Source organism: Gorilla gorilla, chromosome 6, assembly GCF_029281585.2.
Source record: "Gorilla gorilla gorilla isolate KB3781 chromosome 6, NHGRI_mGorGor1-v2.1_pri, whole genome shotgun sequence".
In the NCBI taxonomy this organism is placed as follows: Eukaryota; Metazoa; Chordata; class Mammalia; order Primates; family Hominidae; genus Gorilla; species Gorilla gorilla.
Genome location: NC_073230.2, coordinates 142148704 through 142175884, shown reverse-complemented (window position 1 = coordinate 142175884; position 27181 = coordinate 142148704). Strand labels below are relative to the sequence as shown.

Here is a 27181-nt window from a genome sequence, read left to right as displayed (position 1 = left end):
ATAATCCCAGCACTTTGGGAGGCTGAGGTGGGAGGATCATGAGGTCAGGAGATGGAGACCATCCTGGCCAACATGGTGAAACCCCATCTCTACTAAAAATACAAAAAAATTAGCTGGGTGTGGTGACACGCACCTGTAGTCCCAGCTACTCCGGAGGCTGAGGCAGGAGAATTGCTTGAACCTGGGAGGCGGAGGTTGCAGTGAGCCAAGATTGTGCCACTGAACTCCAGCCTGGTGACAGAGCGAGACTCTGTCTCAGAAAAAAAAAAAAAAAGATACATACAGTAATAGATCAGCACATAATTGAAGCTCAAAAATGCGACTGCATTGTAGATGCCTTTGGCATAAGAGAATGCCATGGTGTGTTGTGGCCTGCTGCTTTTAATGTTGAGAGGGATTAATTGAAGAATAGTACCATCATTAACCTAATTTCTATTGAGAATCATCTGCCTCTGTAAAACTAAGGTCATATGGCTAAACTTATATGTAACAGTGTGTTTAGCAAAAAGGAAATATGTAGATGAATAACCTAATAACTATGTACTGGTCTCGTAGAGGTGAAATGTTGAACTATTAATAGGAACTTTCCACAATAGATCATCTCAACTTTTCTGATGTAGTTTTAATTCCTCCACTAATTTATGCCATCTTTGGCAATTACTTAACTTTTCTCTGCCTAACCCTATTATGGCCTAACTTATGTAACTGAACTAGTAGTAGAAGGAGACACAAAAGTGGAAAGTAAATTCTCTACATACTTGGTGCAAATAATTTATTCTATGAAGAAATGTATTTTCTCATAGACAGGTTTGAAAACCATAGTACTTAAAATTTTACTTTACAAAAAGAAAAAGATACAGATACATAGTTCATGAGACAAGAGACATGGACCAAACACACGTTCATGTTTTTTATTTTTTTATTTTATGGCTACGACTAAAATGCCACCATTCATGTACTGCATAACAGTGTTTCAGTCAAAGAAGAACCTCATTTCTGGCAGTGGAATCATAAGATTATAATGGAGCTGGAAAATTCCTGTCTCCTAGTATTTACTATACTATGCTTTTTATCTTTAGGTTAAAGTGCATTCTTTCTACTTATATAAAAAAGTTAACTGTAAAACAGCCTCAGGCAGGTCCTTCAGGAGGTGTTACAGAAGGTGCTGTTATCATAGGAGATAGCTCCATACGTGCTATTGCCTCTGAAGACCTTTCAGTGGGACAAGATGTGAAGGTGGAAGACAGTGATATTGATGATCCTGACCCCGTGTAGGTCTAGGCTAATGTGTGTGTGTTTGTCTTAATTTTTAACAAAAATGTTTAAAAAGTAAAAAGTAAATAATTTCAAAAATAGAAAAAGCTTATAGACTAAGTATATAAAGAAAGAAATATTTTTGTACAGCTATATAGTGTGTTTGTGTTTTAAGCTAAGTGTTATTAAAGAGTCAAAAAGTCACAAAAAAAGAAGTTTATAAATTTAAAAAGTTACAGTAAGCTAAGGTCAATTTATTCTTGAAGAATGAAAATATTTGAAAATAAATTTAGTGTTGCCTAAGTGTACAGTGTTGATAAAAGGTACAGTACTGCATAGTTGCATCCCAGGCCTTCACATGCAACTCCCCACTCACTCACTGACTCACTCAGGGCAACTTCCAGTCCTGTAAGCTCCATTCATGGTAAGTGCCCTATAGAAGCGTACCATTTTTTATCTTTGATTTTTTTTTTTTAATGGAATGCTTCAGAAATTCATGTGTCAACCTTGCTCAGGGGCTGTGCTAATCTCTGTATTGTTCAAATTGTCCTAGATGTGTTGCCAAAGCAATCACTTTTACACTGTTTTTGCTGTAGCTTTTCTATGTTTACATATATTTGTACACACAAATACCACTGTGTTACAATTGCCAACAGTATTTAGTACAGTAACATGCTGTACATCTTTGCAGCCTGGGAGCAATAGGTTACACCAAGTAGCCCAGGTGTGTAGTAGGCTACACCATCTGGGTTTGTGTAAGTACACTCTATGATGTTTGCACAACCACAGACATCACAGGGTCACCTAACGAGGCATTTCTCAGAAGTAGTCTTCATTAAGCTACCCCACGACGGTAATGAAACGCTAAGTTTTGAGCCAGGAATTTGTGTATAGAACACTAGGAATGGCTTCATTAGGATCATGCATCTTTTTCATTAAACTGTGAGTCCCTTTGAGAGAAAGATTGTGTCTCTGAACTCAGTGGCCTAAATTTCTAGAATTATGTCTTCAAAAAGTTGCCCAGTTAGGCGTCTCTGGGGAGTCAAAACCACAACTCCCAGAATGCCGTGCTCCCTTAGCGCGCTCAGGCGCGGGGAGAGAATGTCCCAGCACCCACCGCGCCAGATCGAGACCACAGTTCCCACTACACCCAGGGACTCCTCAGAAAGCGTATCAAACACCACCTGTTGCCATAGCATCCGGGTCGGGTGAACCAATCCGGGCGCCCTCGCCGAACAGAGGCGGGCAGTTCGCATCTCCGACCAACCTGAGGCGTTTTTGTTGCGGCGCGTGACCGGAGGAGGCGGGAGCTCAGGACCGGCGCCTTCTCCTTGCTTCTGGGGGTCGTGGCCTTGCTCCCGCTGTGCGGGAAAAGAATCCAGGCCCTTCCACGCGCGTGTGGGCGCGGGGGCCCCGAAGTGCTCGTGGTTCCCCACGAGGTCTCCGCTGGGGCAGGAACCGGAATCATGGGTGGGACCACCAGCACCCGCCGGGTCACCTTCGAGGCGGACGAGAATGAGAACATCACCGTGGTGAAGGGCATCCGGGTGAGTGCCCGTGGACGGGCGGAGGGCCAGTGCTTGGACTCGGACCCCAAGGCCCCATCTTCTCCGGACCCACTCAGCCTGGTTTCTCCCGTCCTGGACCCTAGTGTTGTAAGGCCAGAAGCCCAGGTGTCTGGGAAGAAGCCCAGAGTTTCAAGACGTGGGACATTCATTCAGAGATAGTTCCTGGTTGTGCCAAGTGCTAGGCACTGCTGCGGCGGGCGGGGAATTCCAGGTTGAATTATACCCTACAAGGGCTCACGGTCTACTCGTAACTGTACTGCTCCCTTGTAGCAGGACCGTATTTGAAACGCATGCCTCGGTGTACCTGTCTGTGAAATAGTTTTCCTGGGTTCAGGACCCAAACCCTGCTTTTCCACTGTGCACACCCTGTCTCCCAGGGTGAATTGGCATTTTAAGGATTGCCTTTGCTTTGTGTCATTTAGTGCTCTCCCTCTGATAACACCCCCTCCTCCCACCCACTCCCCACACCCTGTCATCCTCCCTCCCAGCCCCACAGTCTTTTCTGACCTGCCTGGGGCGGCTTCTGGCTTCTCCCTGCTTCACTTTCACTTGATATCTCCTCTTTCCCAGGCGCCTCCTCTGTGACCTGCTGCGCCGAAGTTTTGGATTAGGCCCAGTTGCTTCAGGACTAGTGTCTGCCAGTCTGATAGGGGCTGAGATGGGTTTGCAGTTTTTCATACCAGTAGAAGTAATGTAGTCATTTCTGACCAACGTTGTAGAGCACTTTTTTTTTAATGCCCTTTGCATGCACCTGATACATAAACTGAAAACCTGGTTTTTCTCTAGGGTGTCAGTATACCAGCACTAACTTCATTTACACACTCTCCGCTGCGCCTGAATTTGGAGCCTCACATTTTTGGACGTATGATGCCTGAACCTAGTAAATAAAGCAATTTTGACTTCAGAAAGTTTTATAATAATTTATATATTTTTTTCTGTTATCAACCAGCGTAAATAAATTACATTTGTAAATCATTTTTAACAGTTGTTACCAGGAAATAAAACTTCTTAAATATTTAAAATGTTTAAAAACTTTTTCTTCTGAAACTGTTACCTTGAGAATAATTTATTAAACTTTTCTTCATAGAAACTCAGACTGTCGAACTCAGTTTTTGGTCTGTGACCAGTATTTCTTTATATCATGCTAATTAATGGTAGTACTACATTTTGTAATAAAATATCTGAGGCTGTATTCTTTGAGTTATTGTAGTTCAGTTAGTACTCTTTGGAGTAAAAAATTACTGTAAACTTTAAGCTTTATGCAGAGATTTTAAGACTCTTGCCATTAGGCTTTCAGTACGCAACTCAGGGTGAAAAATAATTAAAAGACAAAGCAAAATAAGTTTTGAATGAGAAGACATTGGTTAGAAAAAAAGTATAAATCCATATTCTCATGCTTTAGTACAGACACAGTGCTAACAGCAAACAAAATCGAAAGAGAATGTGGCCACAGCACAGAGATTCATATCAAGTATTAGGTAAGGTTGGATGGAATAACTGACAGCAGGGATAGGTATTCTATTAAAATGGAAAAATTGTCTAAAAAACCTTTTTAAGATTTTTGTTTTTTAAAAAGAAATGTCCTTTGGTCATATAACTTGACAGCATTCCTCATTTTTTTTTCCTTTCTCATATAGTACATTTTACCTGTATTGGTAACGGTTCAAGCATGCTCATTTTTACCTCTATGCTTTTCTTCAGAATATACCCTTCACCTGGAATGCCCTTGCGCGGGTCTCCATTGCTTCAAATCCTCCTTTTACATGAATGTTTTGCAATCTCTCTGAGCTTCAGTTTTCCCATCTGCAAAATAATGCGACTGAGTACATCCCTCAGACCTCTAATATTTTCCAGTCCTGAAATCCTGTGAGTCTGGTGGCACTGTAAGTTTCTTGTAGCCATACTTAGCCCATTGCGGTTTCCTCTAGAAGTGACATCCATTGAAGTATTGAGTACACAGAGGTCATTCTGATTTCTTTGAGCTCATGATCAAAAGAGTATCAACTTGAAATTAAACAGACCTCAGTTTAAATCTCAGGTTAGATATTTATTACTTAACCTGATTGCCTGTGTGATTTTTGTCTAGGTCTTTTGTAGATGTTTTTCAGTTGATCTTAGTATTTTTCTTGGCTTGAATTAAGCAGACATCAGTTTAAATCGCAGGTTAGTTATTTATTAGCCTGTGGCCTTTGACAATTGACTTCTTTTATTTCCTTATCCATAAATGGTAATACCATCACTTCCCTTGATTGGTTGTTGTAAGAAGATGAGGTAAGGTATGTAAAGCACCTGGCACATTGTAGATTTTCATTAAAAAGGCAGCCATTATTATGATAGGGTTCCTTTCACATGCAAAGTTATAAGATTCTTTGAAAGTGCTGTGCTGTGGTGTGTAGTGGAAAGAGCATGTGCCTTGGAACCAAGCAGACCTGGGTTGGATTCTATCTCTGCCTCTCACTAGCCGTGTGGCTCTGGACAAGTCACTTTTCATTGTGTTTCCGTATTTAGTATTTCTGGACAAAGCAGCCTACTTTGAGAATTTGACATAATGTATATCTAGCACAGTGTCTAGTACTTTGACAGTGTTTGCACTTGTGAATAATAGCTGTTATTAGAGCTGTTCAGAAGAATGGATATGTGAACTTAAGTGAACTTCAAATTTTAATAAAAATAAGAGCATGTTGTGCCCCAACAGGTGTACCTAAAAGGGTATGGACTGGGAAATGGGAGTCTTACATTCTGCCCTAATTGAGGGTGTTTTTTTGTCTAGGTCTGTTGTAGATGGTTTTTATTTCTTTATATTTTTCTTGGCTTTAAATAGTCATGTTGTTTCCTTCTGAGACATGGGGAAGGATAAGAAACCGCATTCTCAGTATGTCCATAAGCCATTGTTTTTAGCTTAGTTTGTTAGAACATGGTGCCAATGAGGCACCAAACTTCAGTTTTGAACTGCAGTTAGGTTAGTTCAGCTTGGCTGAAGAAAACGTTCCAACTTTGACCAGTTGTCTAGCATTTATGTCATTGGTTTTAAGAAATGAAAGTTTACCAAGCTTACTAATTCAACAGAGTCAGTCACTGCTGGAAAGCTAATTCTGTGTTCTGTTATACTGTTAAAGATAGTACAGATGGTCTCCTGTTAGGATGGTTCGACTTAGGATTTTTTGACAGTGGTTTGGAAGTGACAAGCGTTCAGTAAACTCAGCTTCTGGCATTACCTTCAGCAAAATCCGTTGTAAACCAAGGAGCATCTATAATTTCATCTTCATTTATTTTTTTCATATAATGACTTGGGTTCATTCCCTTAATGTAAATATGTTGGCAATTATGAGGTTTTTTTGAGTTGGAGTCTCCCTGTGTTGCCCAAGCTGGTCTCAACTCCTGGGCTCAAGCTATCCTCCTGCCCCAGCCTCTGGGACTACGGGCATGTGCCGCTCCACCAGGCTCAGTCATCATTTATCTTAATGTATAAAGAATAACATTTAGTGAACAACATAAGGCTTTTGGTAACTATGCTGAATATTTATTTATTTATTTATTTGAGATGAGTCTTGCTCTGTCACCCAGGCTGGAGGGCAGTGGCATGATCTCAGCTTGCTGCAACCTCTGCGTCCCGGGTTCAAGTGATTCTCCTGCTTCAGCCTCCTGAGTAGCCGGGATTATAGGCATGTGCCACCATGCCCTGCTAACTTTTTTGTATGTTTAGTAGAGGGGGGTTTCACCATGTTGGCCAGGCTGGTCTCAAACTCCTGACCTCAAGTGATCTACCCACCTCAGCCTCCCAAAGTGCTGGGATTACAGGTGTGAGCCTCCACACCTGGCTGAATTTATTAATAGATTGTGTTTCTCTATATTGTTGAGGTCCTTAATAGCAATGAAAGGACCTACTTCAAATTTTAAGTTTAAAGTTTCTTCTCCCCTACCAGGTGTTATTTTTCGTGGTATTTGTAGGGTCTTGTTTTTTCCCTTTATCCTTAGCAACTGATAGCTTTTCTTCCCTCTTCTGTAAAAGTAACCTGTATTTTTACACCTGATTCCAACTTTGAATCTGAAACTACTCATATGGATTGGATGAGAGGTCACTCTTTTGCCTTGCCCTCTTCTCAAGGCTAAAATAAATTCCTAGAGAGGAAAGACCAAGCATTTTCATTACTCATATTACATGTGGTTGATAGGATTTTTGTGAGCACCTGCCGTGCCTGCTTGGAAAGTGTGCTTACAACTCTATCTTTCGCAAGTTTATCTGAAACATCAAAGCTGTGAGTGAACTCTTCTGGAGCAAATGTCAACTTCAATGAGTATCATTTTCAAAGATATATTTATCATGCTTTCCAGACATAAACGAATGTCCGCAGCTGGGCCTTAAAGTTGCAGGCTGAAATTCACAGGAGCCAGTTATGGCAGTATGGATACTTAATATGGAACGTAACTCATGCTTTGGGAAGTGTTGGCAGTTGAGAGACTGTAAATGAAGAGATTACTTAATATGCGGTATTACTGAGGATTCTGAAGAGAGTATGTTATCAGAGACTACAAATTCGGTCAGCCCTTGGGAGTGTTGAGGAATGTTGTGCAAATTTAGTTAAGTAGTGGATGATTAGTTTCTTTCAGCTTTAGATTCTATGAAGTTTTTGGCTGAGTACCATCTTAAGTTATCTAGGATTTTATAAAGGTAGGGATAATGGTTTCTACTAACGACAAATGTAAAGAAACACAAACATAAGCTAAGAATTACATATTTCATATATATCTATCAACATATGTATGGGTTCCCTCTCCCCCTTTCTCTTAAGTAACTATTTGGGAGTAATTTCTCCCAAATAATAATGGCAGTTTTTGGAGCCTATGTCTTAAAAAGGTAATTGTAAAGCAAACTAATACTCACACAGAAAATGACCTATGCTAAGTGGAAGGAGGATCAAGAGAGAAAAAATGGGTCTGAGTTCTTGAATCAATTTTCTAGGACACATCTGGAAGAAGATAAGATAAATTAATGGAGGCAGGAGGCTGATTTATTTGTCTCATGTGGCTCATAACTTTACCTCTTAGAAGGGCCACTGAAGAGTTCCTCTTTTTTTACTCTGTTCCCTGGGAGTAGAAATACTTTCTCTTTGTCCATCTCACCCAGTCTCCTGTTTCTGAGAAAATTCTTTCTTTTGGATTGGTGGGTAGTGTTTCTGGCACGGATTTTGGATAAGACCATACAAGGTGGGTAGGAAGAGATAAGTGGGAAGACTGTAGGAGATGACACATGGCCTTTCCCCCTCTGTGGAGCACATTGGTGTGGTGAGTAGTACAAATTTAAACTTGGCAAGCTCTGTTTGCTTAAATTTGTCTTTAGGAGCAATAGAGAATAGGGTGGACAGTCAAGTTCAGTGGGCTGAATATCGGCAGACCTGCTTCTTTTCATTGCCCCTTATATTAGAATGGTGGCTCTTTTAGTTCATAGAGCACTGTGGATCTGTAAGCTGTGGATTCTGGCCAGAACCATGCAATAAGCAGACAGTTTTGCATACAGTTGAGTAATTGACCCACGGACTACTCAGTCTGTGGACCTCAGGGTGTAATTCCCAGTATCAATGTGTGTGGGGGTTATTTCACTATTCTTTGCTACAAATAATTTCTGTAAATTGCCCTTGGTATTTGCCTTGATGCAGATTCCAGAGATGTCTGGAAAGCAAGTATAATAGGTATAGGTCATTGTACAGGAAAAGGCTTTGCTTAAACAAGTGCCCTGTTCAGGAAAAGATATGTTTCCCGAAGAGGATACTTTTTTTTTTTTTTTTAATGAGACAGAATCTCGTTCTCTTGCCCAGGCTGGAGTGCAGTGGTGCGATCTCGGCTCATTGCAACCTCCACCTTCTGGGTTCAAGCGATTTTCCTGCTTCAGCTTCCCAAGTAGCTGGGACTACAGGCACCCACCACCATACCTGGCTAATTTTTTGTATTTTTAGTAGAGACGGGGTTTCACCGTGTTAGCCAGGATGGCCTTGATCTTCTGACCTCATGATCTGCCTGCCTTGGCCTCCCAAAGTGCTGGGATTATAGGCATGAGCCACCGCACCTGACTGCAAGGTACTTCTTACACAGAGGCTGCCATCGCAGAAGCTTATGTTGTACTATCGACCCCCATTTTGGGTCATTTTTTATCACAAAGATGAGTTGTTCTACAGCTACAGATTGTGTGTATAACCCTGGCCAGCATCTCTAAAGCTTGTCAGCTGCTTCACGAGTGAGTACCCCTGTTCACAGAGGAGATCAGGTGAGTGTGCAGGTCTGAACTTACTACTGCAATGGGAAGGTCAGCTCAGAGAGCATTAACTTTGGATACAGATGATAACACAACAAAACTATTGCCTCATATCTACGTCGCTATGAGCAGACTGGGAATAGGGTAATAGTGCTTGGAGTTGGCAGAGGTGCAACAGTAGATGGCCAAGGGTGCTGCTTTGGAAGGGCCTAAGGATACAGTTGTTGAATGATTGTAAGAACAAGAGAAAGGTGGACTCTCGATAAGGCAGCCTTACAATATGTTTATCAAGCCTTCAATAGGTTTAGTATATACTCCTTTGGAGCATGCTTACAAGTTTACTGAACTATAACCAAACATCCCACTGGGAAATGTTTTGAATTGATGTGAGAATTTGACATTAAGTAGCAACTTGGGACATCAGAGAGGCCTCAAAAAGAAAAAAAAGTTAACAAGAAATTAGTGATTAGGTTGAAAGAGACATTCTACTCCTACTACCTAGAGAGCATAGATAGAGAAAAATAAGCACCTTCTATACCCATACCAGGACTTAGGCAGCTGCTGCTTGCAATAGCTGTAGGCCTAGTCCTCATGCACCTTACAGAGAAGGAGTCAGTACAAGCTCAGACCCAGTTGATAAGAATGAACCAAAATGAATTAAAAAGTCCCTGTGGTTGGAGCTTTATGGGTAATAGCTTTACCAAATATTTATGTAGCCAATTGTAGTTTATGGTGCAAAACACTAAAATCCCTCCACAGAATCTCTGGGGTAAACATTATTTTCATTTTTTTCAGATGAAAATAGTAACTTTTCAGATGAAAGCTTATAGCTAACACTTGATTTTTGAGATTTATATATATTATATATCAGTTAAAATAGCTTTAAGATTCTAAAAATGTAAGCTTATTTTTTCCTCTTTAAGAGGAAGTGATATTTTTATTACATGCATGGGATTGAAGGGGTGTGTTATTAAAAGTAGAGCATTGGACTAGAGATTGGGGAATTACTGCTTCTGGTCTTGATGCTGCCAGTAACTGAATGTTACTCAGGGTCTCTTTTTTTCTCAAGTATAAATTGAGTCAGTCTTACGGGGATTTTTCTAGGATGTGTCTCAGTTTCTCAGTTTCTCAGATGGGTTTCAGCAACATTCCCAGTGGCTGTCAGTTGTTAGAAGGATGCAGCTGGCTCTGGCATTTTCAAATAGAAAGTCTTCTTGTCTTCCAAGAAGGGAGTCGTAGTTTTTTCCTTCAAAGAGCACACACAGCATTTGATCTGTAGCCTTTCCCTTTTCCATCTTACTTCCATTCTGGTTTGGGCCCTGAGATACAAGTAACAGTTCAGGTATAGACTATTTAGTTCACTGATGTATCACAGGGCCTTGATTAGTGCCTGGCCTGGGAGACATTTGTTGAATGAATGACTTAATATATAGGAGCTTGCAATCTAGTGGAAAGGCAGAAAGGTGAATGTGGAAAGGCTAATTCCTGTTCTTTCATTGAGACTGTATTGGAAGTTTGAGAAAGGAACAGTAGGCACAAGGAATGGTAGCTTTAGGTAGGCAGGGTTGGAATGGAGTGGACAACTGTTTTGGTCAGTGAAGGCTTGGATGTTTAGACTGCGTCTTGAAAGGTGACTCCCTCCCAATGGGCCAGGAGAGAAGGCAATGTAGGCGTGTGTAAAGGCAACGAGATGGGCGTAGACCAGGATATGAAATATTAAGGAAAAAAACTGTAGAATTTGAGGTTGGAGAGTTAGGCCATCACCAAATGATGAAGTCTTGAATGCTGTACAAAGAATTTGAATTTTTCTGTAAACAGACAGTAGCTATTGAAGAATTTGAAGTAGGGAGTTACCATTATCACATTTGCATTTTAAGTGGATGGTACAGGAATTAGGGCAGGAGAAATGGGATGAGAGAAGAGAGGAATTCATTAAATATTTAGGGATTGATGAAGTCAGAGCTAAGAAAGAGAGAAAGAAGAGTTGAGAACAAGCCCTATGTTCGAATTTAGGAAGCTGGGTGTTGGTGGTGTCATTAATGAGGTAAGGAAGGCAGGAGAAAGAGGAGATATGTGGCAAACGTGAGTTCAATTTTGGACACTTTGGGTGTGAGGTGCTTCTGGTTTGCCGGAAGGAAGGTGTTCATTAGGCAATTCAGTGTGGAGACCGGGCTTCTGGGAGATAGGTCTTAAGCTCGAGCGAATGCATTTATTAATGGAATTTATTAGTTTATCAACAACAGTTAGAAATCAAGAGATTGGATGAGAGTGCCAGTACAAGAGCACATAGAATGAGAAGGGCCCTTCAGCATTGAAGTGCAGGCAGGAGAGGGGAAGCTGCAAAAGAGATAACATGTGGCCAGAGTCCTAGGAGAACCAGGACAGCAGGATGTCAGAAAAGCCAAGGGAGGGCTTTCCAGAAGACGGGAGTGGCCAGAGGTGTTAGATGCTAAAGGGAAGCCATATAAATAAGGCATTTTATAAATATAAAATATTTATTTACATAAATATCAAAAGTTATTTATTTGGTCATTGGTGACTTTTACCAGAGAATGTTCACTGTTGCACTGAGGGTAAAAGCCAGATAGTGGTGAGTTCAGGAAGTGGAAATGGGAAGGAGACCCTTGATACAGGAGGAGGATCACTCAGTTACTTGAAATGGAAATCCTGGGGTCTTCCTTGATGACTTCTGCTTTACTCCCACATCTACTCAGATACTGAGTAGTGATGCTGAGGGATGTTTGAGTGGGATCTTTTTTTTTTTTTTTTTTTTGAGACGGAGTCTCACTCTGTCACCCAGGCTGGAGTGCAGTGGCGCGATCTCACTGCAAGCTCTGCCTCCCGGGTTCACGCCATTCTCCTGCCTCAGCCTCCTGAGTAGCTGGGACTACAGGCGCCCGCCACCACGCCCAGCTAATTTTTTGTATTTTTAGTAGAGATGGGGTTTCACCGTGTTAGCCAGGATGGTCTCGATCTCCTGACCTCGTGATCCACCCACCTTGGCCTCCTAAAGTGCAGGGATTACAGATGTGAGCCACCGCGCCTGGCCTTGAGTGGGATCTTGAGACTCAGACTTTTTGGGTTTGAATCCTTCCTCTGCTACTGATAAAATATCTGATCCAGGGCCAGTTATTTAATCCGGCTATGCTTCAGTTTTTTCACCTATAAAATAGAGATACAAAAGTATCTATCTCATAGGCCTGTGAAGGAGTAAATAAGTGAAGTGCCTAGCTTAGTGTAGCGCCTGGCACATAATAAGCACTCAGTGAATGTTAGTATTTTAAATCCTAAATACCTTTTAAGTGTGCGCTCCTGTGGATTACCATAATAGCTTTTTTTTTTAAAGTTTATTAAAGTAAACTGTTGTAGAGTAATTTACATGCCATGAAATTCATCCATTTTAAGTTTACATTCCAACACTTTTTTTTTTTTCTAGATAGGGTGTTGCTCTGTTGCCCAAGCTGGAGCACAGTGGCATGATCATGGCTCATTGCAGCCTTGACCTCCTGGGCTCAAGCTATCCTCCCTCCTCAGCCTCCCGAGTAGCAATTCAACACTTGATGAATTTACTGAGTTGTGCAAACATCACTACAATGCAATTTTAGAATATTTTTATCACCCCAATAAGATCTCTTGTGCCTGTTTACAGTTAATCCCTATTCCCACCCCAGCTCTAGGCAACTACTTAATCTACTCTATAGGGATGCTTTTTCTGGGTGTTTCATATAAATAGAATCATTCAATATGTGGCCCTTGTGTTTGCTTCTTTCGCTTAGCTTAATGATTTTTAGGTCTATCTGTACTGTAGCACATGTCATAACTTCACTGCTCTTTATTGCTGAGTTGTATAGTGTTGTATGGATATGTAAGATTTTGTTTATCCATTCACCATAGATAGACATGTGTTTGTTTCCACCCTTGCTCTTATAAATAATGCTGCTATGAACATTCCTGTGCAAGTCTTTGTGTGGACATATGCTTAATAGCTTCTTAATTGGTCCTTTAGCCTCCTTTAGGGATCCTGCTTGTGTTCTTGTCGCCCTCCAATCTGTTCTCTACATTGTAGCCAGAGTGATTTTCCTAAAGTGTAAATCTGATCGTGCCATTCCCCTGCTTAAAATCCTTCAGTAGTGCTCAGGTACCCTCAGGATCAAGTTCAAACTGTTTCAATTGAAGAGTTCACTAAGAATCTTCAAAATTTGGAAGCTCTACCTTCCCTCCCCACCTTCTCTTTCACTATTCCCCCTCTCTATTTTCTTGCTTCAGCTGTTTCATTCATGTTGTTTCATTCATTCATTTAACATTCATTCATTGAATTAACTAGGCTTAGTGAGGCTCTGGGAGTATAGCGATAGGACAGCCAAATCCTTGCTTTCAGGGAGCCTTCTTTCTAGTGAAAGGCAGATGGTAAACAAGCAAGTCTCAGGTAGTGGTTAAGTGTGTAAAGAAAATAAAAAAGGATGACGCGATAGTAACTGTGGGAATGATGACTCTCAAATCCGCAAGCCTGTGTGTTCCTCAGAGCCTCTGCTCTGTTGCCAGCTGCCTACTTGATATCTCCACTTGGATGTCTAACGGTGGCAAATTCTGGTTTTCATCTGTACTTTAATGTGATTTTTCTCACCCAGGAGCACTTTCATCCTACTGCATCTCTTCCTAGCTTTTACTCCTCCTTACCTTGTAAATCTTCCCTAATCCTCTGTTCCAGCCCTGCCTTCAAAGCCTGGCTACATGTGCTGCCCATTGTGTTTTCTGTATACTTGCATTACATGCTGACTCACTCAGGTAGCACTCTTCATGTTGTATTTAAATGCCTGATGGTTGTTTATTCTGTTATGCTTTAAGCACTTGATAATTTTGAATACTCAGAGTCTAGCCTAGTTTCTGGCACATAGTTGATCCATCATGAAATCTGTTGAAAGAGCGATTATATGTAGTTAGCTTTGAACAGGAGGGAGGGAGGGGAGAGGGAAGGAACACTTTCCTTCGGGACTAGAGGGAGGGAAGGAGCTAAGGCCCATTAATGCATGAATGAGTGTGTAGGATTAGGGGAGGAAAGTTGAAGTTTATATAGCATACATTTCCCCAGAGATTACAATTTTGTGCATAGTATAAAATGAAGAGTGTAGTTATTTATAATGAACAATTAGCAGTGCATTAGAAAAAATAAAGGAGTAGTGCTGTGGGGTGCATCTCGAAATCTTAAAGTTATTCTTCCTTCTGGTTTTATGGCTGTTAGATTTAGCCTAATTTCTTTAGGCCATTCGTCATATGTATGGATATGGATGACTAAATTACTTGGATGTTATTGCACTGGTTTTTGATCTTGCTGTTTTATAATTGATTTTATTTTGATGTTGCTTTTCCAGCTTTCGGAAAATGTGATTGATCGAATGAAGGAATCCTCTCCATCTGGTTCGAAGTCTCAGCGGTATTCTGGTGCTTATGGTGCCTCAGGTATTGCTGAATTTTAATTTTAGGGTTTTTAGGAGATAAATTATAAGTGGAAAAAGTTGACTCAATAGTCAAGTTCTCTAGCATTCTGTCTTTCGTTATTTGGATGTTTAGCTTTTTATAAGGAATATTAGAAATCAGTATTGGGGTTTCTTTTAAAATGTTTTGTACTAAGAATGAAACTATTTTCAAACAGTCTTTGAAAATTTTGTTTTCTCTTCCCACTCTTGAATCCTCTACTAGGCTTTGGAAAGTTACTTCATATCTTTTTGTATAAAATGGATTGCTTATAGGGATATTAGAGATTTAGGAATAAATATTTATTTAAAAAATCGAACTTAGAAAATATTGATTTGCTATTTTCAAATTGTGAAGTATTCCAAATGATTTTATTTTCTAATAAATTTCTTCTAAGTTTATAAAAGGTTTAGTTTGTCACAGTCAGTCTTAGTTATTGATGGAAATATGGTGGTGAATGAAATCCATAAAGAATTATTAAGCCTAATTTTATCTGTAGGTCATGCTGGATAAGAGACTTAATGCTGTTTCTTCTCCCTTTTCTCTCTCCTGCCACACTCATCTGTTTATCCAATATTTTACTAAGCACCAGCTATGTGTCCAGCACTGTTCTTGATACTGCCCAGTTGATGGATAGATATGCTATTTATTGTGAAATGGCAACAAGAAAATAATTGGGATGATTAATTTTGGACTAAGTGAGATTTTCCTGTACTTATCAGAAAGGGGGAAATCTGGCTATAGACTGTGAAATTGAGAAAGATGAGATCCTGCCCAAATGCCATTCACTTGGGCCAATTGTGACCCCCCCCGCCCCGCCCCTTACTAATCATTAAGTCAGTAAACATGAATTGAGCTTCTGATACGTTTAGAGGAAAGGGTACCAAGATGAATAAGAATTACTTCTTGCCCCTTTGAAGCTTCTTGTTTAGTAGGAGAGTTGAGGATTCACAGTTAATTAACGCTAGATAGAAAGTGAGCATGCCTTCCTTGTTAGAAACCCTTGTTTTGGCTTCTGGACCACACTCTTGGTTTTCCTTTCACCCTACTTGCAACCCTCAGTCCAGGGTTCTTTGTTGATTTCTACTAAGTAATCTTGTCCCAATATACGGTTTTGAAATCATTATCTAGATGCCTGTGACTCCCAAAATTATATCTCTAGCCCTGACCTTTCCCTGAAATTCCAGACATTATAATAGACAACTGCCTACTTGAAATCTCCCCTTACAGATTCCTCAACTTGACATATCCCAAATCAACCTTTATTTTCACCCCCAGACTTGCTTTTCTTCTCTGTCTTTCCCACTAAATGGCACAGGTAGTCAGGTCCCCAATTGGGGATTCATCCTTGTTTTCTTTTTTCCTTACTCCTTACATCAGACTGTTAGCTAGTCTTGTCAACTCCATCTCTAAAACATGTCTAAATATGTTCCTTTTGCATCTGTCTCCTCTGCTATATCTCCAATCCAGATAGATAACGACCGTCTTCTGCAGAAGTCTCTTAACTGGCTCCCTGCTTCACTCTTTCCCCCTGTGCTTTGCACACACAAGTCCTCACAATCTTTTGAAGAAAAGCAAATCAGGTCAAGTCATGTCCCAGTGGTGGCTCTCCATGGTACACAGAATATAGGCTGAGCTGCTTCCCTGGGCTTCCATCATGTATCATGACTGGTCCCTCTCTGCCTTCCAACATCATCACATATATTCATCATCTCCTATCACCTTTCCTCTACTTATTCACTGTGACTGCTATCTTCACTAGAAGAGAAGCTCCAGGGACCTTATTCCTCATCTGTTTGTTCACAGCTGAATTCTTAGCTCCTAGGGTAGTGTAACCTGCTTCTTAGTAAGTGCTTATTATCGTTTGTTGAATTAATTTAAGGGCATTATCCATTTTAAAAGTAGCTACTTTTGTTCATTCTGGAGAGTTCTATACATTTAATTCAGGTGACATATATTGAATGTTTCTATTACATAAATAAATAAGCCAGGTTTTTCTTTTTTTTTTTCTTTTGAGATGGAGTCTCGCTGTTTCCCAGGCTGGAGTGCAGTGGCGTGATCTTGGCTCACTGCAAGCTCCGCCTCCTGGGTTCATGCCATTCTCCTGCCTCAGTCTCCCGAGTAGCTGGGACTACAGGCTCCCACCACCACGCCCGGCTAATTTTTTATATTTTTAGTAGAGACGGGGTTTCACCGTGTTAGCCAGGATGGTCTCAATCTCCTGACCTCGTGATCTGCCCGCCTCGACCTCCCAAAGTGCTGGGATTACAGGCTTGAGCCACCGTGCCCGGCCAAGCCAGGTATTTTGAAAAGATGCAAAAATAGGAAAAAGTTTTTTTGACAGATAAACTACATATATAACAAGACTACAAGGGAGGTAGAAACATAGTATAAAAGAAACCTAGGAGATACTGAAAATAAGTTTATCAAATATTTTGGCTTAAGAAGATGCCTTGTCGTGCAGAAACAAATGGCTGTCCAGTTTATTAAAATGCCCAACAACTGCACTTCCAGTCACTCGGGCCTTGCATATAAATACCACTGCATACAGTGAGCACATCTAGCTGATGATAAATATACCTTTGCTTCCTCCTCTTCCTCAAAATGGTGAATCTGTTCATATCTACATGTATGAACTTAAAATACGGAAAATGTTAAGGGAGCAAATGGTTTGTAACTTTGTAAGTGCTTATGACGTGTATCTTTTTGCTTATGAATATTCTGTGCTATAACCATTGTTTCTGTAGTTTAATTAAAACATTTTCTTGGTGTTAAAAAAAGAATGATGATATATGGATACATTTAAAATTGGAATTTGTTCTAAAGTATGATTTGTTATAGGTAGATTTTTTTTCCTACCTCCTGTGTTACGGAGTTAGCGTGATGATCATCATGATTCAATATACTGAAGTAATGATAGATGACACTTAAAATTTATTACATTGTAGGTACTCTGCTAAATCCTGTGTACGTCTTATCTCATTTCATCCTTATAACCCTATGAAGAAGGACCTGTGATAACCCATTTTATGTAGAAAGAAACTGAGACTTGAAGTGATTAATTATTTTGCCCAAAGTCACACAGCTGGTGAGCAATGGAGATGAGAGTTACATTCAAGTTTGTCTGACTCCAGAGCAAATGCTGTTAACCACTTTGTCTTATTTTAATTTGAATGACATCTTGCTTTAGAAAGGATGTGATAGAAACTAGTTGGAATGAAGGAGCTGCTTTTTAGTGATGTTCTGCTTGAACTAAGGAAAGAACCTGTTGTCTATAAGTAATTGTTGGTTGTTCTAGCTTTTTCCCATATTGGCCTGAGTGGAAGGAGAGAAAATGTTTTCTTTCTTGGGTTGTTTTGATATTTCGAGAGAGTGGGGATGGGTCGGGAGCTTTTCTGTGAGTGCCTGTGGTGTGTCTGGCCCGAAGAGCATGCCACTGATGTGAAGAGTTCTGGCTTTGCTGAGGGACCCATCCCTTCTCACTCCCCATTTGAAATGACTGATGAACTCTTTGGTCCATGACCAGCTGTGACCAGCCTGGGCACTGAAAGCTCTTAGAATGCCATCTTGTGGGCTGGGCTTGGTGGCTCATGCCTGTAATCCCATCACTTTGAGAGGCTGAGGTGGGAGGATCACCTGAGGTCAGGAGTTTGAGACCAGCCTGCCTAACATGGTGAATCCCTATCTCTACTAAAAATACAAAAAATAGCTGGGCATGGTGGCACATGCCTGTAATCCCAGCTACTCAGGATACTGAGGCATGAGAATCGATTGAACCTGGGAGGCGGAAGTTGCGGTAAGCCGAGATTGTGCCACTGCACTTCAGCCTGGGCAACAGAGTGAGACTCCATCTCAAAAAAATAAAAAAGTATGCCAACTTGTGTTTTAGTGGTCAGGCTAGAACTACACTTTCCAAATGGTAGCCACTAGTCACATGTGGCTCTTAAAAGTTAAGTGAAAATTAAGTCAATGATCAAATGAAAACTTCAGCTCTGAAGTTGCACTCTTCACATTTTATGCTCAGTAACTGCATGTGGCTTTTGACTACCATATTGGACAGTGTAGATATAGGGCATTTCTATTATTGCAGACAGTTCTGTTGCATAGCTCTGATCTAGAATACACCAGTGCTTTTTATTTTCTATCTGCACCATGATGTGAAAAAGACTCAACAAGGCTCATAGGACAGGTTCTTTGAGTACATGATTTCTCTCACCCTTTCCAACCTAACCCAAGAAAAGAACTAAAATTTGGCATGCTATTTTGAAATGATCTTGCTTTAGGTTAAGAATGCAGTTCAACTATGTGTAAATTAACGAAGACTTATTCTTCTTAGAATTAAAAAAATAGGCTTATAAAAGCAGGAAGCTTGAACATTTATGTTTTGTTCTGAGTTTGTCTCATTTAGGAGTTTTAGTACTCAATAATAGATTTCTTATGATTTAAAATTTAGATGTGTTATGAAATAATTTTTCAAGCCTACAAAAATGTATTGATAAAAATGTCACTCGCCTTTTTTACATTTTTCAGTGTGAAGTAAATTATATATTAAATGTGAGTTGAATTTTAAGTATTTATTAAAAAGCCTTCTTTCTCACAGGACTCTTAGTCATACCAGCCCTAGGCTATTCATATGTGTGAATATAGGGCAGTGTATTTGATGAACTGAGAGCCCTAGGATTTCTGTATATAGGAACTCAATTTTGTCATAAAAATAGTTTTGAGAATACATTTTATACTATAAGAAAGTGGGTTCCTCTGAAGACTTTACTGAAACTTTTTTTTCATAAAAAATATAATTTTTTTGCTAAACCTTGAACCAGATCAATGGCTCGTTGCAGTAAGTATTTGCATGTAAAGCTGTTTGGGCAAAATAATATACTGTGTGACACACAGCAGATTGTAATGCCACTTTAATAAATGAATGTGCTCTCAATAACTTAACTGTGTCCTTGCTGCCTCAAATTTTTTGCTGCGTTATCTCAACTATATTGGTTTGCTTTTACACCAGATAATTTTTTTCTTAGGCTGACATAAGGAAATGTCATTGCATATAGTTATAAACTTACCTTTTCATTAACATCTTGCATCTTTTGATTTTAAAAAATCAATTTTGGGTACTGATTGTTTCCTTTCAACCTGATCTTTTAGTTTTTCTGGCTTATAATGAGGTCAGACCTCTCATGGTTGACCTTACCTACCACTGAAGAAACTGTCCCCAAATCAATATGAAGAAACAGACAGGAAATGATATTAGGAGACATTTTGTTGTTTTCGTAAGCTACTGGCAACCAGATAAAAATAACGAATCTGGAAAAAAACAAGACAAATGACCTAACTTTTATTATCATCCTCACTGTAGAAGTTTCTCTGTAAATTTCTCGTCATTGTGAAAAATAAGAAAGATTTGCCAGTTTGTGTTAAGTATATCACTGAGATCACTAAGTATTTGGCAGCCTTAACAAATTGCAGGAAACCAATTTGAGCAGGAAATAGCACAGCCTAAACTAAACAGCCAATTTTGGGAAACAGATTCATGTATAAGTTCTGTGTATTTTTCTCCCAGAATCTGGCCCTCCTAGTTATTTTTAAACAGCTCTTTAAGGCTCATTTAGACATAACACTGTAGGGAGAGTTCAGAGAAAATAAGCTTATTCCTTTGACTCGAGTTACAAGAACTGAACATCTAGGTTTCCAACTTTTAATATGTGAAACTTTGTGGATGCCAGTGTCTCAACTGTGTACTTTTTTTGTGGGCTGTAATGGTTGATTTGCCTGACTGTTCCTAATAGTAAGAAACCTAATTGCTATTGAATTAAAGGCATTAAATCTAATTCTCTAAGTCAGCATATTCTGCTCTGAAAAAGAAATCTGCCGACAGTCTAGGGTTGAAGAACTCATGGTTAGTTCCATCAGTCAACAAGTGTTAGCATGGCCGCCATCTTTGACCTTCAAGGAATTACTAGTTTGGTCAAAGCATATTTAATGTTACAGTGTAGTGAATGAGTACTAGTTTAGTCGCCTCCTCTGTTAATATTTTTGAGAAGGTGAATGAACATGTGAGTGAGATAGAATGTATAAGAGGTATGGAAAGTGCTTTAGGAATTTAGAGAAAGAGTGTCAGGAGCTTTGGCAGGCAGGCCTGGCATCAGGGGAAGTGAACTTGAGCCAAACTTGAGGCTAAGAGGGATGGGAGGGGGGTTAGAGTAGAAGGTAATCCTGGTGGAGTTAGCACACAGACCAGATTAATTCAGATAAAGGTTTCTTGTAGGGTCTCATGGGTGGGTAGGTTGAAGTCAATGAGTTTAATTCTATCCTATAGTGCCTGGGCAGCTTCAGAGCTGTTCTATCTCATTTTAGGATGCAAGTCTGGAAAGTTACATTAGTTGTGCCTTCAGATATACCCAGATATTAGTAACATTTTTATTCATAAAAATATAGTGCTGGTTTTCTTATTGATATTTTTATATCCAATAAACAAATCCGAGTGGTAAGAATATGTATTTTCCGCCATAGTACTAAATAAAACCATTTTCATCTTCAGTTAAGTAAAGAAGCAGCCCCATAAGCATTTTTGTTTGTCCGTAATTGGCCCTATTGCAAAAAGAAAGAAAGAAAGAAAGAAAGAAAGTTGCCCTCAAATGCGTGAGACAGCATGGCAGGCTAGGGTGTAACAGATGAGTTCTGAGCAGGGAAGGTGAATGAAGCAAGTGGGTCCTTGGAAGGATAAGGTAAAGAAAGGATGTTAGTTGGAAACTAGCAATCAGGAAGGTCAGCCGCTGCCTGGTCTAGGTAGAGTGGCAGGGCAGAGGAGGGCTTGGCTGGATGTGGTAACTACTGCTCCATGGATGGGTAGTGACAGTCCTTGACTCACGCTTCAGTCCTTTTCTCCCCAGGCCTAGGACACCTTTTCTCTGTGCTACTTGATTCATCTCTATGTTGGATTTATTTTTGAGAATCCAGAAAACCTTTAGGCTGACTTTATTTTAAAATTGAGAGGAGGGCATAGAAAACTTCCTTTCTTGTCATTAGCAATGTGTTTTGTATTCCGTAGTATTTTAGAATGGTGAAAAGGGAGTCACACAAAGAAAGTGCTGCAGTGGGAGAGGGAATGAACTAGAAATAAAGCTTGGTAGGTTCTGAAACATCAGTGAGTTACATCTTCCGATCGTTTTCTGTGACTAGGAACTTCCGCCCATTGATTTCCTAGTTAACGGATTAACCACTGGCTTCAGCTGCTTTATATTGTGTCTTCAGAGGTCCCTGCCCTTGTTACTGCAGCAGCATTATTTACTTTGCATTGGTGCTTCTAGGTGGTATGAAATCAAGTGGGCCGGACACTCCCTACTTGCCCCTAAGTTACTAGAAAGAAGCAACTGTTTTCTTAGGTAGGTTGTATAATGTAGATTAGAAATATAGTAATGTCGTGGAGTCACAGTACTCAGGAGCTGGAAGTTAACTTAGGAGTTATGACCTAGTAATTTCAATGACAGCAGAGAAAAAAGACGCTGTTTTAAAGAAGCTCCCCGTTTTTGCTGCTGTAGATTCTGGACACTAACTTTAAATGGAATTATGGGATAGTGGATTGTATTTTCTCACAGAACAAGTGTTGTTATTTGTCATAACCAAGCAAATCATGGGTGTCACCAAAACTATATTAAGAAAACTAGATAAAACAGAGATATAAATTTTGTAATCATGCTTCAAGATTTGTGAAATAAAATACGGCATTGGTTAGTCAAGCGAAACTAATAGAATATAAAGCATAGGACATATACTTAGCAATACTATTTTTGATTTAAATTTCATACATTTGTTGTAAACAATATTAACAATATTTTTGCCTTTCTTGGAATTTGACAGATTTGAGAGCATCATCTGGATGGCCCAAATCTCTTATAATAAGTTGCCCAAGGGAGTTTCAAATGTACATTTTCCTATTGCAAGCAGAGAGGTTCAAAATCAATCCATTGACTTTCCAGCTGTCAGCCAAATAGTAGGTTATTGTTGTCGATGATCTTGTTTTTCCTTGTTAAAAAAAAAAAAAAAAAAAGTAAAAGTAAGGTCTGACCCAGCATTTCATTTCTTTCTTTTACCCTCTCCTGCCTCCCTGGTTTATTCGAGTCACTCCTATAGTGTTCTGTATTAGGCCAAATCAGTGCTACCAGGGAACAGTAAGTGCTTTTAAGTCCCCCTTTTAAACCTTCTCTGCCCCCAGGGCTACTTGACACTTTGTTGACAGCTGTCACTGTACTTGAGTATTCCTTGAAAAGCCTCGGGAACCCATGTGGATCATTATAGAAGGATCTCCAAACTTTATCACCGAATTGCTATGGCATGCTTATGACAATATTCTGGTTCTATATGCCCTGCTTCCCCTGAATGAGTGGTTAATTGAAATATGGGTTTTAATTAGCCAGCATCAAATGATTGGAGCTTGAAATTACTTTCAGTTACAGGGTAGTCATGATAACTCACATTACTATAAAGACACAAGGTGTTTGAAACATCTGACAGATTGCATGGTGGGCAAGTACACGGCTGCCAGCAACCAACCCCTGTGTACTCACTGTGTTGGCAGGACTTCTTTCCTTTGTCAGCTGAGTGAGTGCGGCTGCTTTCCTCCTCACTTCATGCACATGCACCTTGCTCTTTTCTCATAGGGTTTTTTTTTTTTTTTTTTTTGCTTGTCCACACCCATCATTGCTATAGTCCTGCAAGGGTCACTCACAGACCTTGTCTGTATTTGATGAGTAGCAGTAGAGCCTTGCTCTGCATTTCCCAATTTATTATGTTATGCTTTGCAGTTTCTCCCATCCCTGGCGTCATTGCGCTAGTCTGGCCACCATTATCTTTTTCCTGCATTACCCTGACAGTCTTTTGCTTGGGGTCCCTGCCTTTAGTCTTGCATTCCCCGGTCTATTCTCACTGCAGCCCTAGTTTCTTTCCAAAGCATGAAACTAATTATGCCATTCCTCTGTTAGAAACTTGAGCCCTCCACCCCACCCCGGCCTTCCTCTTAGGATGCAGCCCAAATCTCTTACATAGCCAGCAAGGTCCTGTACAATCCATCTCCTGCTCTAGTCTTCTCTGGGAATCTCATGGGATTGAGCCCAAATACTGCTTTTGTACAAGACCTTGCTGGCAGACAGACCTTTGTCTGTCGTGTTGAACTTCTTTGTCTAGTCATATTGAAGTTCTTGTATATCCTCAGACTTATCCTTTTGAGTTTTTTTATTTTTGAGTTGGAGTTTTGCTGTTGTTGCCCAGGCTGGAGTGCAATGCCTCAATCTTGGCTCACTGCAACCTCCACCTCCCAGGTTCAAGCGATTCTCCTGCCTCAGCCTCCCGAGTAACTGGGATTACAGGCTTCCACCACCACGCCCGGCTAATTTTTTGTATTTTTAGTAGACATGGGGTTTCACCATGTTGGCCAGGCTGGTCTCGAACTCCTGACGTCAGGTGATCCACCCATCTTGGCCTCCCAAAGTGCTGGGATTACAGGCCTGAGCCACCGCACCCGGCCTCCTTTTGGGTTTTTGACCATGTTGTTCCTTCTGTCTGAATACTGTTGCAACTTCTAGCCGTGCCCCACTGCTATCTCACCTCTTACCTGCCTTTTGTCTAGCAAACTCCTGCTCATTGTTCAGATCCCTGCCTAGAAACCACTTACCCTGGGAAACTTTTCATGACACCCAGTCCTGGTGAGATGCCCCACCTGTGTGGGCCTGTGGTACCCTGTGCACGTCTCTCGTAGCACACGTCATGTGGTTCTGCCATTGCCCGTTACACACCCCTCTCCTCCAGATCCCATAGCTTCTATTTTCTCATTGGTCCTCCCAGGACCTCCTCTTCTGGCACTTCCTTCAGCACTCCCCCTTTGGTGCTGAGCTCTCTTTGCCGAGGCCGTTATAGAACTGTGTGTGTTTGCTTCAGGTAAACATTGACCTGTTGAGACCAGATAATTAGGCAAAGCAGGAAAAGAAGAAGTCTCAGAGGGTCGAGGAGATTTCCTTCAAGAGCCATTTCCTCATCTTCTCAGTGTGGACTTTCCAAGTTGATACCATTTTGAAGAATTTCCTTTTCTTGTGTTACTAATTCTCTTTAGTACTGATCCTTGTAATAGTGTGTACTTCATTGTGTTACAATTACATGTTTACTTGTCTGTTTTTCCCATTTGATTATGAGCCTTTGAAAGAAGTGAATGTTTGCTTCCCATGTTCTGTACGCTCAGCCACAGTGACCGTATTATAAAGTTAGGTGCCTCATAAATGTTTGTGGAATGCGTGAGCTAAAGCAAATCAGATAATGAAGCCTGATATGTACAAGTGCCTGTGTCCACTAAGAGGCAAGCAGGAAAAGGGGTCTTTCTCTTAGGTTGGTTCCACTGGGCATGGGTGTGAGTGTCTTCACCAGGCTCCTGATGGTGCTTATACAATGCCAGTTTCAGGTCTCAATCGTGCAGACCCAAGGAAGCCCTTTTGGAAGAGGCACTTTCTTGAGTACCATCTGGGGAAAAGTACGAGTCTGTGGAGGAGTGGCTAGGGAGCGGGGCTCTGGATTTGGAAACATTGATGTGGAGGTTCATGTCTTCCTCCTAGTTACTAATTTAGTTTAGAAAGGAAATCATCTGTGTAGACTTGACAAGTTTTGGTGAGTGCTGTAGTGAGTTGGGATTTTCCCTTCTTGGACCCTTCCACTCTCAGTTCCTGCTACCCTCCTCACTTTCCTCCTCCATTGGGTCGAAGTTAATCTGACATTAGTACCTTTGTCCCCTGGAATTTTAGGCTAGGAGTTTTAGGTGAGGTTTGGTTAGGGTGTCTAGAGGTAGGTCCCTAACTTGGAAAACAAGTTACCCCTGGGTCCCTTTTCTAGTAGAACCCCCTGCTCTCTTCCTGTTGTCAAAACTCTGGGACACTTGAGAGTGGAGCTTTTCTTCACTGTATCTTCTCCTGTGTGGCTTTTCTCGTGTCTGATCTCAGCTTCTCACTTGAGGATCATGACTTATTTTCTTCTTGAAAGAGTGGTCTTTCTGCCATCATTCATTTCCTCAAGCCTCTGAGGCCTGCTCTTTGAAGTCTGGGGACTTCGGTGTCTGGAAGCCCAGGAAGGTTGCGGTTTGGTTTGGCTTCTGGGTAGGGGTTGGAAGGAAGGTCCAATGCTTGGGCCAGTCCTCCCAGTGTGGGGACGACTGGGAGACCAGGGAGCTAGCTCAGGGAGCTCCCCGTGTGCTCAAACACACAGAAGCATCTGAGGAGCCCTAACTAATAAAGAGCTAAGAAAACCTCTAGAATTTGCTTTAGCTCATATGGGCTTTTACCCAGTGCTTCCTTTTCACCTCATCGCTGTGTGCTACAGTCACAGGGAATGCGTATAATGATGTCGGATTGGCTTCATTTGGTAGTTACACTAAATTCTTCAGATGCAATTTGTTTTTTGTTGACATAGTGGTCATCTCATGACTTTAAACAATAAGATAAAATATTGATTGCTGTGTGTCAGTTTTGAGAATGGATCTGAGGAATGAAATGAAAATCAGTTATTAAAATCAGGATAAATTTGATTTAAATCAAAAATATTAAAGCAGCATTTAAGGTCAACAGCTCCCCCAAAAACATTGTTTTGTTATGCAACCAGCTAGGTTACGGATTCTGAATATCATCCTTATAATCATTTAAACAAATTATTTTAACAAAATACCTCTAGCAGCCCTCAATTCATTTCCCTTCTTGAAACTTGTACTTTTTGGTGTGATGGCTCAGGCCTGTAATCCCAGCACTTTGGGAGGCCAAGGCAGGAGGATCCCTTGAGCCCAGGAGGTCGAGCTTGGAAGTGTACTATGTTTGCATCTCTGCACTCCAGCCTGGGTGACAGAGTGACACCCCATCTCAAAGAAAAAAAAAAAAAGAAACTTGTGCTTTTAGCAAGAAGAGATGGCTTTAACTGTGCATGCATACTTACAGTAAAAAATAAGGCCAATCACCTGTTTCTTTTTCCTTGGTAGGAAAAATGAGGCCAGCTAAGCAGCTTTTGTTTAGTTTTGTGGGACAGCAAAGATACTCATTGAGCACAATATGTTTCTTTAATTTTTCTTAATAACATGTTGTCTTCTCTGGGAATCTGATGGGATTGAGCCCATACACTGCTTTTGTGAAATCTTTTAAAAACTTTTCTAAAAATGTTGCTTTAATATTCCATCTCAGAAACTTTTGAGAGTGGGTATTATAAGACTATGGGAAGTTATAATCCTGTTTTCATGATTCTTTGACCTTTGACATATTTTATTTTTTAATAAAAAATCTTTAATGAAAATTAAATATATGTATGTGTATAATGAAAAAGTATTTTTGCTCAAGGTTGATAAACATACAAATAATAAATTTTTCCTCTAATTATTTTTTCCTGTCCTATTAAACATACCTCTACTGACATAGCCACTATTTCATAACCCATATTCATCTTTTTTGCAAAAATGACATTTGCAAAAGTGATGACATAAAACTTGTTAAAAATGGTGATTTTTAAAATTGTTCATGATTGATTATAGGACTTTGAGCTGAAACCTTTTTTCTTGTTTTTTTCTTTTTTTGAGACGAAGTCTTACTGTATCACCCTAGCTGGAGTGCTATGGTACGGTAAT

The 27181-nt window shown here is 40.4% G+C and overlaps 1 protein-coding gene and 1 non-coding gene across 3 annotated transcripts in view; one reads left to right on the top strand and one right to left on the bottom strand.

Annotated features, from left to right (window-relative positions):
- Positions 1–1724: 1724 nt before the first annotated feature.
- On the bottom strand, positions 1725–1828 carry LOC115935445 (U6 spliceosomal RNA). Its single transcript, XR_004071076.1, has one exon. It is a non-coding gene; the product is annotated as a U6 spliceosomal RNA (small nuclear RNA).
- A 506-nt stretch (positions 1829–2334) lies between these two features.
- Positions 2335–27181, top strand: part of CHCHD3 (coiled-coil-helix-coiled-coil-helix domain containing 3) — a 296155-nt gene continuing 271308 nt past the window's right edge. The window contains exons 1-2 of one of the 2 annotated variants that reach the window (XM_019030867.3): positions 2335–2801; positions 14439–14526. In XM_019030867.3, the coding sequence (XP_018886412.1) occupies positions 2721–2801; positions 14439–14526 (169 nt within the window). In that variant the 5' untranslated portion in view covers positions 2335–2720. The remainder of the gene's footprint in view (positions 2802–14438; positions 14527–27181) is intronic. The other variant, XM_019030866.3, reaches the window with a different exon arrangement.